Consider the following 13,588-nt stretch of genomic DNA (forward strand, 5'->3'; position numbering starts at 1 on the left):
TTGACCCAGCGTCGTCCGGGTTAGGGAGGGCTTGGTCGGTAGGGATGTCCTTATCTCATCGCGCACCAGCGACTCCTGTGGCGGGCCGGGCGCAGTGCGTGCTAGCCAAGGTTGCCAGGTGCACGGTGCACATTGGTGCGGCTGGCTTCCGGGTTGGATGCGCACTGTGTTAAGAAGCAAGAGAGAGTGTATCGGAAGACGCATGACTTTCAACCTTCGTCTCCTTCGTCTCTCCCGAGCCGTATGGGAGTTGCAGCGATGAGACAAGATAGTAGCTACTACAACAATTGGACAGCACGAAATTGGGGAGAAAAAGGGGTAAAAATTCAACAACAAAAACAGAAGACATTGACTGCATAACGTTTCTCTTGCTCTGGCTCTCTTGTTTCACTCAATCTTGTCTGACTCTCTCTTGTTTCACTCAATCTTGTCTGACTCTCTCTTCTCTCACTCAATATTGTCTGACTCTCTCTTGTCTCACTCAATCTTGTCTCACTCTCTCTTGTCTCATTCACTCTTGTCTGTCTCTCTTGTCTCACTCACTCTTGTCTCGGTCTCTCTTGTCTGACTCTCTCTTGTCTCACTCAATCTTGTCTCACTCAATCTTGTCTCACTCTCTTGCTTTGTCTCATTCACTCTTGTCTCTGTCTCTCTTGTCTCACTCTCTCTTGTCTCTGTCTCTCTTGTCTCACTCTCTCTTGTCTCTGTCTCTCGTCTCACTCACTCTTGGCTCTGTCTCTCTTGTCACACTCACTCTTGTTTCGGTCTCTCTTGTCTCTGTCTCTTGTCTTACTTTCTCTTGTCTCACTCTCTCTTGTCTCTGTCTCTCGTCTCACTCACTCTTGGCTCTGTCTCTCTTGTCTCACACTCTCTTGCTTTGTCTCATTCACTCTTGTCTCTGTCTCTCGTCTCACTCACTCTTGTTTCGGTCTCTCTTGTCTCTGTCTCTCTCTGCAACCCCCCCCCCGTCTGTGTATGTTCCCTCATATGGTACCTCCCTCCATCCACACAGCCAATTACAACCCTCATATTCACTTTGAGCTCTAGCTGTCAAAGAGCTTGAAAAGGTTAGCTATCAAATATGTGTTAGTCTCAGTCTGTCTACCTCTCTACCTGTCCTCTCTATGCATGATTAAGGAGAGGAAGGACTGATTCATCCTCTGTTCAGACTGGGATGATAGATGGATGGAGGGAGAAAGAGAGACTTTTTTTTTTTTTTTTAATTTGATTAATATCCCAGTGCAGTTAACACAAAACTATCACTAACAGGTCCCGAGATTATCATCTTAAAGGCCCAAAACTGTTTTGAACAAATACCTAATGCAACAATGCTGTGAGGAGGTAGGTCAGTAAGAGGAGATGTGCATATTTACAATGATTTGCCACGGATATAAAGCGCTCCGCACGTCATTGTCATTAATAGTTGGGAAAATGACAGGGATGCAATAGCAGTGAAGTCCTTTAATGCAATACTTTGAGAAGTTAAATGAGAAGGTGATCAAATCCAAACTTTGCGAGGCAGAAATGAGCTACAGTGGCAGTACAGGTGCAATGCTGAAGGAGAGGCACCATGAGACCCAACCCGTTGGGGATCGAGTGAGAAAATCACAGTGCTAATTACAGAAATGATTGCAGTTTATATGCAACCATTGTCAGTGGTAAAGGATGTCGGCTTCACTGCCCTGTTGGCATAGCTAGAACCAGGCTACAAGATACCATGTTGAAAAACCGGCACGGCCCTGATGGAGATATTGTAGAATGATTGCTCTGCAAATACAAATCACGAGCTCTCAAACAACATGCGTGGTGTTAACAACCATTTTTGTACATCTATGAACATGCTGTCATACATCACTGCAACGAACCATCACATTGATGACAAATGGGACATGAAGTCTCATGTACTGAGAACATGTAGGAAAGGCACACAGACAACATAAAACAGCATTAATAGCATCGTTGCTGAGTGGTTGGGGGACAGCAGTAAGGTGAGCTGTCTAGTAACTAGCCAGGACTGTGGTAGATTGAACTGCACTGCCCCCTAGCGGTCATATGTGACCATATCGGAATTTGGAATCCACGTCATTTGATTTGCTTTAAACGTTTAAATTCGAAAAAATAGCAGTTTAAACATAAATGTTTTGTTTGACATTTGTCACATCCCTGCCATCCACCTCTCCGCTGCTCTCCACCTCTCCGCTGCTCTCCGCTGCTCTCCACCTCTCCGCTGCTCTCCACCTCTCCGCTGCTCTCCACCTCTCCGCTGCTCTCCACCTCTCCGCTGCTCTCCACCTCTCCGCTGCTGAAATGTACAACCTTGTTAATACGTTGGCCCTCATCCCATCAGGTTACTCAGGGCATAAAATATTCATACTTCTTCTTTCTTTTTGCCGTTTTACATTTATTTAATTATTTTTTGGAATGGGGGATTTGTAGGAGGCTGTCTCTGTTGATTGTGGAGAGAGGAGTAGGAAATGCTGTTAGGGGAGATAGAGAGGGTTAGAACAGCCATCAGTCTTTGTTCTTCCACTCAGTGTAAATGCAGCTCTGGTGTACCTAGCTACATATCGCTTCCCACTAGCCTACATTACAGTCTAATGCTTTCTTCTCCTCTCTCTCTCCCCCTCATACCCAAGGCCTCCAGCTTGTCTGTCTCTCTTTCTCTCTCTCTGTCCTTCCCCCTCTATATCCCCCCCCCCCCCCCCATCCCTCTCTCTGATCTAATTGTAGTTCTTTGGCCCAGGCTGAAGGTCGACATTGGGGGGGCAGTCATCACTGCTGAGAGTTGGCCAAGACCTACTGTAGATAGATGGCCGAGACCTACTGTAGATAGATGGCCGAGACCTACTGTAGATAGATGAATAGATGGTCTTGTACTGCTTAACCTGCACCTGCTAACCTCTGTCACCACCATTGTTATCAGTGTCACGTCAGCCTTTGTATCCCCTCAGACCTTTGTCTTTAGATAACATTATATCATTAGTGTGATTTAATTAGCAAAACAATATTCTAAGAAGGGTAAGAATTGGCTTCTCAAAGCCACATCTGTGGCTGAGTAATATGTCGAACCTTCTATTAAAGCAGCAGAACCACCACCCACCTGAGAAAACCTTACTACTCTCTCGGAGCGACTCGTCCTCTGCTTTGCTTTTCAGCAGCCTCTGCGCTGTGCCGCAGCGGCTAATCTTGTTTTTATATGCCGTGGCACGGACCTTGCTCCTGACAGAAGGAACGGGAGTCTTCAGCATAGCAGGGCTCTCGAGCGTTACTTTCTCTCCCTACACCCACCTCTTTTTAACAGCCTCTTTTTACCTTTAAAGACTCTGGTCCTCTGAAGGGAAATTTGGAAGCGGCTCAGTTGGAGGTGTGATATCCTCCACGGCAGCAGCACGACTCGGGAGGGAGATTTGGGCATCTTTGACGATTGTGACTGAAGAAGGAATACCAGAGGGACTTTACAATAATGTATAGCCTAGTTCCCACAGTTGATTGTTTTGTATGGAGAGATTTGAGGAATTTCTCCATGGTATTCCACAGGGAATGCTATATGGAATGATGTTGAGCTTTCCTTCATGGAATACCATGAGGAATTCTATGCGGAACCATGGAATGATATCAGATATCTACTCATGTGTTGTGAAGTGTTATGCTTTGTGGTGTCCTGTAATAAACCTTTGATCATTCTCTCCCTTTAACACCTTTTGGATTGCATTATGAATATCGGCAAAATGCATGCGATAAGTGATTGGTATGGTCAGCGTCGATTCATTTCCGGTTTATCGTCCCAGCTCTACCGGAGTACTTTGAGTACATCAGTCAGTGGTAAATAATACACTTCTCTAGTAGTTCTTTCTCTATGAGAAATGAGAACGGTTTTATGTAGGTGATTATTTTGCTTTTCTCACCTTTTTCAAACTTTTGAAAACTTTTGACTGTATCCTCAGAGATCAGAGCACGGTCAATAACAGCCAATAAGACACTGGTGTAATTTGATTGGGTTAATTAGCTTGCACATCCAACGCAGATGCAGTGTGATAGCACGGTGTGCTATTTAGAGATATAAGTTCCCATTGGTTTCTGTCTGTCCCTGTCCGCTGGCTTCATTTCTTTTGGGTTACGGTTTGGCTGCTTGTTTCTCTCCCCTCCCCTCTGATCCTATGTGTGTTTGAGGGACAGGAGGTGAGTTTCCCCAAGGGCCATGGCTTCACTTTACATGCAGCCACAGAGCCCTCTCTGAACAGACTGGCTTAGCAGCTCGCCTCCAGTTTCTTTTCTCTCACTCGCTCTCTTTCTCCCTCTCTCTTTCTCTCTCTCCGTCTATCGATTTGTGTGTGTGAGGGCCAAGGGTGGGGTGGTGTGTGTGTGTGTGTGTGTGTTGGGGGTTTTGGCAGCTCTAATAGCGTGCGTAGGTGAATGCAACGACTGCTTTTAAAATGAACTTTCAGAGGAGCACCGGCTCTGTATCCTACACCTCTCCCACACACGTAAACAAACAACAAATATGGCATGAGTGTGAGTTATGAAAAGGGAATGTGCTTTGCCCTCTTGTTTGATTTTTTTATATTTCTTTCTTGTTTCATTCTAGGTCATAACCACAAACCATCCAGGAGAATGTTACTATTGGGATGACCTTTGTGACCTCACCATTGCCCGCCCCCATAAAGATCAACCACCAATTAGGAACCCTGAGGGATGTGGTTGGCTGGTTCCAGTGATGGACAGGTGACCAGCCAGACCTCTAGCTGCACCCTCCTGCTCTGATTCCCCCTCCCCTCCCTCCCCTCCCTGGCGTGCAGTGCCAGCTCCCCCCACCAGGACGGAGACCCCCCCACATCTCTGCCATGGTGACATAATCAGCAACACAGCATGTGGGAGAACCAATATGGTGAAACCGTCTCATTTCTATCCCCAGTAGCTGCTCAAGCTGCTGCTGCTGCTGTTACTTCTATAGCCTGTGGATTACTAACCAGAAGACTGGAAAAAACAACACTGACTTGGGACTGATTTATTTCTGCTAAGCCTACCCTAGGCTAGCCTACACTATCCTGTCCTACCCTACCAACAAGCCCGTTTCGGTCAGTAGTTCAGCCGGGTCAGGCGTTGTGCGTGACGATGCTGGGATGTGTGTCCCGCCTGCGTCGGCTGGTCCGTCTTGTCCGCCACCTCCCCCTCCAGACCTCCCTGCTCCTCCTCTTCCTCTTCTGCACCGTCAGCGTCTTCGTCTCCGCGTACTTCCTGTACGGCGCGAAACAGGAGCTCGAGCACTCAGGAGGGGGCATGGCTGGTGGCGAGGTGGCGTCGGCCGTCTACGATGACCTCCGGATGAGCCCGTCGCGCCTGCTCCCATTGCGGGCGGTGTCTGGGGGGCCCGGGGGCGAAGGAGGGGTGAGGACAGACCCTGTGGTGCTGGTGTTTGTAGAGAGCCAGTACTCTCAGCTGGGCCAGGATATCGTGGCCATCCTGGAGTCGGGACGTTTCCGGTACCGGACGGAGATCTCTCCCGGTAAAGGGGACATGCCCACGTTAACTGATAAGGAGCACGGACGCTTCACGCTGGTCATCTATGAGAACATCCTGAAGTACGTTAACCTGGACGCCTGGAACAGAGAGCTGCTGGACAAGTACTGTGTGGAATACGGAGTGGGCATCATCGGCTTCTTTAAGGTCAGAGTCCGTAGTTGCTACATACATTTTTGGCCTTTTAGCTCTAGCCTATATTGTTATCAGATGATAACTCCACCGATAACCATTATTTAATAAATAGGATGAAAAAGGTAAATCTCATGATCTAAACACGTTCTCATAATGATCTAAACACGTTCTCATAATGATCTGAACACGTTCTCATAATGATCTGAACACGTTCTCATAATGATCTGAACACGTTGTCATAATGATCTGAACACGTTCTCATAATGATCTGAACACATTCTCATGCTGATCTGAACACGTTCTCATGCTGATCTGAACACGTTCTCATGCTGATCTGAACACGTTCTCATGCTGATCTGAACACGTTCTCATGCTGGTCCCAACACGTTCTCATGCTGGTCCCAACACGTTCTCATGCTGGTCCCAAAACGTTCTCATGCTGGTCCCAACACAATCTCATGCTGATCCCAACACAATCTCATGATTTCATTCATTTCACAATATAAGAAGTCAACATTTTAGATATTTCTTGGACAATTTACATTTTGGATGGAAATTTGAAAACTGTGTGGAAAAAATATGTATTTTTCATTTCCCTAAACCATTATATCGGCAGATACTGTATATTGGTAAGTGTTGTCCCCCAAATATCGGTATCGGACAAACAAAAAACAAATCAGTTAGCTCTATAAATTAATGATATATATCCACTGATTGGTGAAGAGTATACAGTTGAAGTCATAAGTTAACATACACCTTAGCCAAATACATTTAAACTCAGTTTTTCACAATTCCTGACATTTAACCTGTTGCTTCGAGCAATCCCGTATCCGGGAGCGTAATTGTAGCCTCAAGCTTATTACCATAACGCAACGTTAACTATTCATGAAAATCGCAAATGAAATGAAATAAATATATTGGCTCACAAGCTTAGCCTTTTGTTAACAACACTGTCATCTCAGATTTTCAAAATATGCTTTTCAACCATAGCTACACAAGCATTTGTGTAAGAGTATTGATAGCTAGCATAGCATTAAGCCTAGCATTCAGCAGGCAACATTTTCACAAAAACAAGAAAAGCATTCAAATAAAATAATTTACCTTTGAAGAACTTCGGATGTTTTCAATGAGGAGACTCTCAGTTAGATAGCAAATGTTCATTTTTTCCAAAAAGATGATTTGTGTAGGAGAAATCGCTCCGTTTTGTTCATCACGTTTGGCTAAGAAAAAAAAAACAAATTCAGTCATTACAACGCCAAACTTTTTTCCAAATTAACTCCATAATATCGACAGAAACATGGCAAACGTTGTTTAGAATCAATCCTCAAGGTGTTTTAACATATCTATTCGATGATAAGTCATTCGTGGCAGTTTGGTTTCTCCTCTGAAGCAAATGGTAAAATACACGCAGCTGGAGATTACGCAATAATTGCAATGGAGGACACCAACCGGAGCACCTGGTAAATGTAGTCTCTTATGGTCAATCTTATAATGATATGCCTACAAATACGTCACAATGCTGAAGACACCTTGGGGAAACGACAGAAAGTGTAGGCTCATTCCTTGCGCATTCACAGCCATATAAGGAGACATTGGAACAAAGTGCATTCAAAATCTGAGGCATTTCCTGTTTGAAATTTCATCTTGGTTTCGCCTGTAGCATTAGTTCTGTGGCACTCACAGATAATATCTTTGTAGATTTGGAAACGTCAGAGTGTTGTCTTTCCAAAGCTGTCAATTATATGCATAGTCGAGCATCTTTTCGTGACAAAATATCTTGTTTAAAACGGGAACGTTTTTTTATCCATAAATTAAAAGAGCGCCCCCTATATCCAAGAAGTTAATCAGTTAAGATCACCACTTTATTTTAAGAATGTGAATTGTCAGAATAATAGTAGAGGGAATTATTTATTTCAGCTTTTATTTCTTTCATCACATTCCCAATGGGTCAGACGAGTACATACACTCAATTAGTATTTGGTAGCATTGCCTTTAAATTGTTTAACTTGAGTCAAACATTTCAGGTAGCCTTCCACAAGCTTCCCACAATAAGTTTGGTGAATTTTGGCCCATTCCTCCTGACAGAGCTGGTGTAACTGAGTCAGGAGTATAGGCCTCCTTTCTCGCATACGCTTTTTCAGTTCTTCCCTCAAATTTTCTATAGGATTGAGGTCAGGGCTTTGTGATGGCCACTCAAATACCTAGACTTTGTTGTCCTTAAGCCCTTTTGCCACAATTTTGGAAGTATGCTTGGGGTCATTGTCCATTTGGAAGACCCATTTGCGACCAAGCCTCAACTTCCTGACTGATATCTTGAGATGTTTCCTCAATATATCCACATAATTTTCCATCCTTATGATTCCATCAATTTTGTGAAGTGCACCAGTCCCTCCTGCAGCAAAGCACACCCACAACATGATGCTACAACCCCCGTGCTTCACGGCTGGGATGGTGTTCTTCGGCTTGCAAGCCTTCCCCTTTTTCCTCCAAACATAACGATGGTCATTATGGCCAAACAGTTCTATTTTTTTTTCATCAGACCAGAGGACATTTCTCCAAAAAGTACGATCTTTGTCCCCATGTGCAGTAGCAATCCATAGTCTGGCATTTTTATGGTGGTTTTGGCTGAGCGGCCTTTCAGGTTATGTCGATATAGGACTCGTTTTACTGTGAATATAGAGAATTTTGTACCTGTTTCCTCCAGCATCTTCACAAGGTTCTTTGCTGTTGTTTTGGGATTGATTTGCACTTCTCATACCAAAGTGCGTTCCTCTCTAGGAGACAAGGCGTCTCCTTCCTGAGCGGTGTGACGGCTACATGGTCCCATGGTGTTTATACTTGCGTGCTATTGTTTGTACAGATGAACGTGGTACCTTCAGGCATTTGTAAATTTCTCCCAAGGATGAACCAGACTTGTGGAGGTCTACAATTTTTTTTCTGGGTCTTGGCTGATTTCTTTTGATTTTCCCATGATGTCAAGCAGAGAGACACTGAGTCAAAGGTAGGCCTTGAAATACATCCACAGTTACACCTCCAATTGACTCAAATCATGTCAATTAGCCTATAAGAAGCTTCTAAAGCCTATATTTTCGGGAATTTGCCAAGCTGTTTAAAGGCACAGTCAACTTAGTGTATGTAAACTGCTGACCCACTGGAATTGTGATACAGTGAGTTATAAGTGAAATAATCTGTCTGTAAACAATTGTTGGAAAAAATGACTTGTGTCATGCACAAAGTAGATGTCCTAACCGACTTGCCAAAACTATAGTTTGTTAACAAGAAATTTGTGGAGTGGTTGAAACACTTAGGTTGGAGTCATTAAAACTTGTTTATGTCAACTTCTGACTTCAACTGTATACCCACTGATTGTTGACGAGTATAACTTATAAATTAATGATATATACCCATTGATTGTTGAAGAATATACACTAACCAGTCAAAAGTTTTAGAACACCTACTCATTCAAGGGTTTTCTTTATCATTAGTATTTTCTACCTTGTAGAATAATAGTAAAGACATCACAACTATGAAATAACACATGGAATCATGTCGTAACCAAAAAAGTGCTAAACAAATCGAAATATATTTTATATTTGAGATTCTTCAAATAGCCACCCTTTGCCTTGATGACAGCTTTACAGACTCTTGTCATTCTCTCGACCAGCTTCATGAGGTAGTCACCTGGAATATATTTTAATTATCAGGTGTGCCTTGTTAAATGTAAATTTGTGGAATTTCTTTCCTTATTAATGCGTTTGAGCCAATCAGTTGTGTTGTGACAAGGTGTGGGGGGGGGGTTATACAGAAGATAGCCGTATTTAGTAAAAGTCTTTATTATGGCAAGAACAGCTCAAATAAGCAAAGAGAAATGACAGTCCATTATTACTTTACGACATGAAGGTCAGGCAATGTGGAACATTTCAATAACTTTGAAAGTTTCTTCAGGTGCAGTCGCAAAAACCTTCAAGTGCTATTATTATACTGGCTCTCATGAGGACCGCCACAGGAAGGAAAGACCCAGAGTTACCTCTGCTGCAAAGGATAGGTTCATTAGGTACCAGCCTCAGAAATTACAGCCCAAATAAATGCTTCACAGAGTTCAAGTAACAGACACATCTCAACATCAACTGTTCAGAGGAGACTGTGTGAATCAGGCCTTCATGGTAGAATTGCTGCAAAGAAACAACTACTAAAGGACACCAATAATAAGAAGAGACTTGCTTGGGCCAAGAAGCACCTGCAATGGACATTAGACAGTTGAAAATGTGTCCTTTGGTCTGGAGTCCATATTGGAACTTTTTTGTTCCAACTGCCATGTCTTTGTGAGACGCGGTGTGGGTGAACGGATGATCTCCGCATATGTGTATTGCCAACCATAAAGCACGGAGGAGGAGGTGTTATGGTGTGGGGGTGCTTTGCTAGTGAGGGAAAAAAGTATTTGATCCCCTGCTGATTCTGTACGGTTTGCCGACTGACAAAGAAATGATCAGTCTATAATTTTAATGGTAGGTTTATTTGAACAGAGAGACAATAACAACAACAAAATCCAGAAAAACACATGTCAAAAATGTTATAAATTGTTTTGCATTTTAATGAGGGAAATAAGTATTTAACCCCCTTTCAATTAGAAAGATTTCTGGCTCCCAGGTGTCTTTTATACAGGTAACGAGCTGAGATTAGGAGCACACTCTTAAAGGGAGTGCTCCTAATCTCAGTTTGTTACCTGTATAATAGACACCTTTCCACAGAAGCAATCAATCAGATTCCAAACTCTCCACCATTGGCTAAGACCAAAGAGCTCTCCAAGGATGTCAGGGACAAGATTGTAGACCTACATAAGGCTGGAATGGCCTACAAGACCATCGCCAAGCAGCTTGGTGAGAAGGTGACAACAGGTGATGCGATTATTCGCAAATGGAAGAAACACAAAAGAACTGTCAATCTCCCTTGGCCTGGAGCTCCATGCAAGATCTCACCTCGTCGAGTTGCAATGATCATGAGAACGGTGAGGAAACAGCCCAGAACTACACGGGAGGATCTTGTCAATGATCTCAAGGCAGCTGGGACCATAGTCACCAAGAAAACAATTGGTAACACACTACACCGTGAAGGACTGAAATCCTGCAGCACCCGCAAGGTCCTCCTGCTCAAGAAAGCACATATACATGCCCGTCTGAAGTTTGCCAATGAACATCTGAATGATTCAGAGGACAACTGGGTGAAAGTGTTGTGGTCAGATGAGACCAAAATGGAGCTCTTCGGCATCAACTCAACTCGCCGTGTTTGGAGGGGGAGGAATGCTGCCTATGACCCCAAGAACACCATCCCCACCATCAAACATGGAGGTGGAAACATTATACTTTAGGTGTGTTTTTCTGCTAAGGGGACAGGACAACTTCACTGCATCAAAGGGACGATGGACGGGGCTATGTACCGTCAAATCTTGGGTGAGAACCTCCGTCCCTCAGCCAGGGCATTGAAAATGGGTCGTGGATGGGTATTCCAGCATGACAATGACCCAAAACACACGGCCAAGGCAACAAAGGAGTGGCACACGAAGAAGCACATTAAGGTCCTGGAGTGGCCTAGCCAGTCTCCAGACCTTAATCCCATAGAACATCTGTGGAGGGAGCTGAAGGTTCGAGTTGCCAAACGTCAGCCTCGAAACCTTAATGACTTGGAGAATATCTGCAAAGAGGAGTGGGACAAAATCCCTCCTGAGATGTGTGCAAGCCTGGTGGCCAACTACAAGAAACGTATGACCTCTGATTGCCAACAAGGGTTTTGCCACCAAGTACTAAGTCATGTTTTGCAGAGGGGTCAAATACTTATTCCCCTCATTAAAATGCAAATACATTTATAACATTTTTGACATGTGTTTTTCTGGAAATTTGTTGTTGTTATTCTGTCTCTCACTGTTCAAACAAACCTACCATTAAAATTATAGGCTGATCATTTCTTCGTCAGTGTGCAAACAGTACAAAATCAGCAGGAGATCAAATACTTTTTTCCCTCACTGTATTTAAGGCATTCAAGGCACACTTAACCAGCGTGGCTACCACAGCATTCTGCAGCGATACGCCATCTCATCTGGTTTGGGTTTAGTGGGACTATCATTTGTTTTTCAACAGAACAATGACCAAACACACCTTCAGGGTGTGTAAGTGCTATTTTACCAAGAAGGAGAGGGATGGAGTGCTGCATTAGATGACATGGCCTCCACAATCCCCTGACCTCAACCCAAATGAGATGGTTTGGGATGAGTCGGACCACAGAGTGAAGGAAAAGCAGCCAGCTCAGTATATGTGTTCACTATTATTCTACAATAAGAAAATAAAGAAAAACCTTTGATTGAGTAAGTGTTCTAAATCTTTTGACCGGTAGTGTAGCTTAGAAATTAATGACATATACCCATTGATATTTTAAAGAATATAACTTAAAATGCCTCGTGAGGTTAGATCGACTGTTGTACACCATCAGAACCCAAAATATAACCTTGTAAGTGTAAACATGGTTACAACTTTAATGTTAATGATGTGGATGGTCCTTGCATCCATATCTCTTCTGGCCCATCCCACAGTTTTTGTTTTTGCCAAAACAGAGGTGGTGTGATGCTTGGTTATTGTTTCATTTAAGGGTTCTAGCTTTAAGGTTAGTACTATGTCTTCCAGGTCAGAAACACCCTACTGAGTTTCTCTCTATCTCCACCTCTCCATCTGTCTATCAGAACATCTCTCTTCATTCCTCTTTCCTCCCTAACGGAATAGATATTACTGACATCCTCAGAGTGAGAAAGACTTGTCTGTCTCTTTCTCTCTCACTGTCTCATGCTCTTGCTTTTTCTTCTTCTCTCTTTCTCTCTCTGTCTCATTCTCTCTCTTTCTTCCTTTCTCTCTTCCTCTCTGTGTCTCTCTCTCTCTTCTGTGCTGCGTCTCTCCTTATTCCTCTCTCTCTTGCTCTCTCTCTCTGTGTCTGTCTGTGTCTCTCTCTCTCTGTCTCTCGCTCTCTCTCTTCTCTCTGTCTCTCTCACTGGTCCTCTGTCTCTCGTGCTCTCAATTCAATTCAATTTGCTTTATTGGCATGCCGTAACAATGTACATATTGCCAAAGCTTACTTTGGATATTTACAATATGAAAATAATAAGAATCAAAATTGTCAACGGGACAACAATAACAATAAGCATACAGTAGAGTACATGTGCAGGTTGATTGGTCTGTCAGACTCTGTCCCTCATCTTATGGCAGGCTCTCTCTCTATCTGTCTCATGTGCTCTCACTCTTGCTCTCTGTCTCTCTCATTCTCTCTCACTGTCTCTCTCTCTGTCTTCCTCTCTCTCTATTCCTCTACCTTAGTAATCCCAGTAGAGCCTGGTAACCAAAGGACAGTTTGCAGGTCTTGTGAAAGAGCAGAGGTAGAGGGAGGAGTGGTAGGTGGGTAAGCATGAATACCTGGTCAATCTAGTGGGGTTTGTGATCAGTCTATCAGGGAGAAAAAGTGAGGGTGAGAAATTAATCTCAATGACGTCATCAATGTTGAACAGGAATATGTTTCATACTTCCGTGGGCATTGGGGGAAAGTTGCTTTAATATTTTTTTGTGTGTATGGGAACATCCTCAGTGTGTGTGGGTGAGTGTTAACTTAATAACATTGTTTTCTTAGACGCCCACACAGCCATGTAAGATAGTTATTGACTAAGCCTCCAGTGAGTGAGTGGGAGGGAGGGAGGGAGGATTGGGAGAGGCAGTTTAGGAGAAAGAGATTGGACATCCATAGGATCTAATGAATTGAATTACCACCCCCTTCATCTCTATAGAATGTATTTCATAGTCAAGCTTATTCAATAGGGTGACACTTGGAAATGTATTCCACAGAGCTAAAAGGATTTTCTATTCCACATGATTGGAAGTTTTTCCATTCAATGCAATGCAACAGATTT

General features: G+C 43.5%; 1 protein-coding gene across 1 annotated transcript in view; it reads left to right on the forward strand.

Moving 5' to 3' along the window:
- LOC109905068 (bifunctional heparan sulfate N-deacetylase/N-sulfotransferase 1) overlaps window positions 1–13,588 on the forward strand; it is an 88,981-nt gene that overhangs the window by 62,711 nt on the left and 12,682 nt on the right. The window contains exon 3 of the mRNA XM_031789938.1: window positions 4,586–5,664. Coding sequence (XP_031645798.1) covers window positions 5,113–5,664 — 552 coding nt within the window. The 5' untranslated portion in view covers window positions 4,586–5,112. The remainder of the gene's footprint in view (window positions 1–4,585; window positions 5,665–13,588) is intronic.

This window comes from Oncorhynchus kisutch, linkage group LG15 (assembly GCF_002021735.2).
Source record: "Oncorhynchus kisutch isolate 150728-3 linkage group LG15, Okis_V2, whole genome shotgun sequence".
NCBI lineage: Eukaryota > Metazoa > Chordata > Actinopteri > Salmoniformes > Salmonidae > Oncorhynchus > Oncorhynchus kisutch.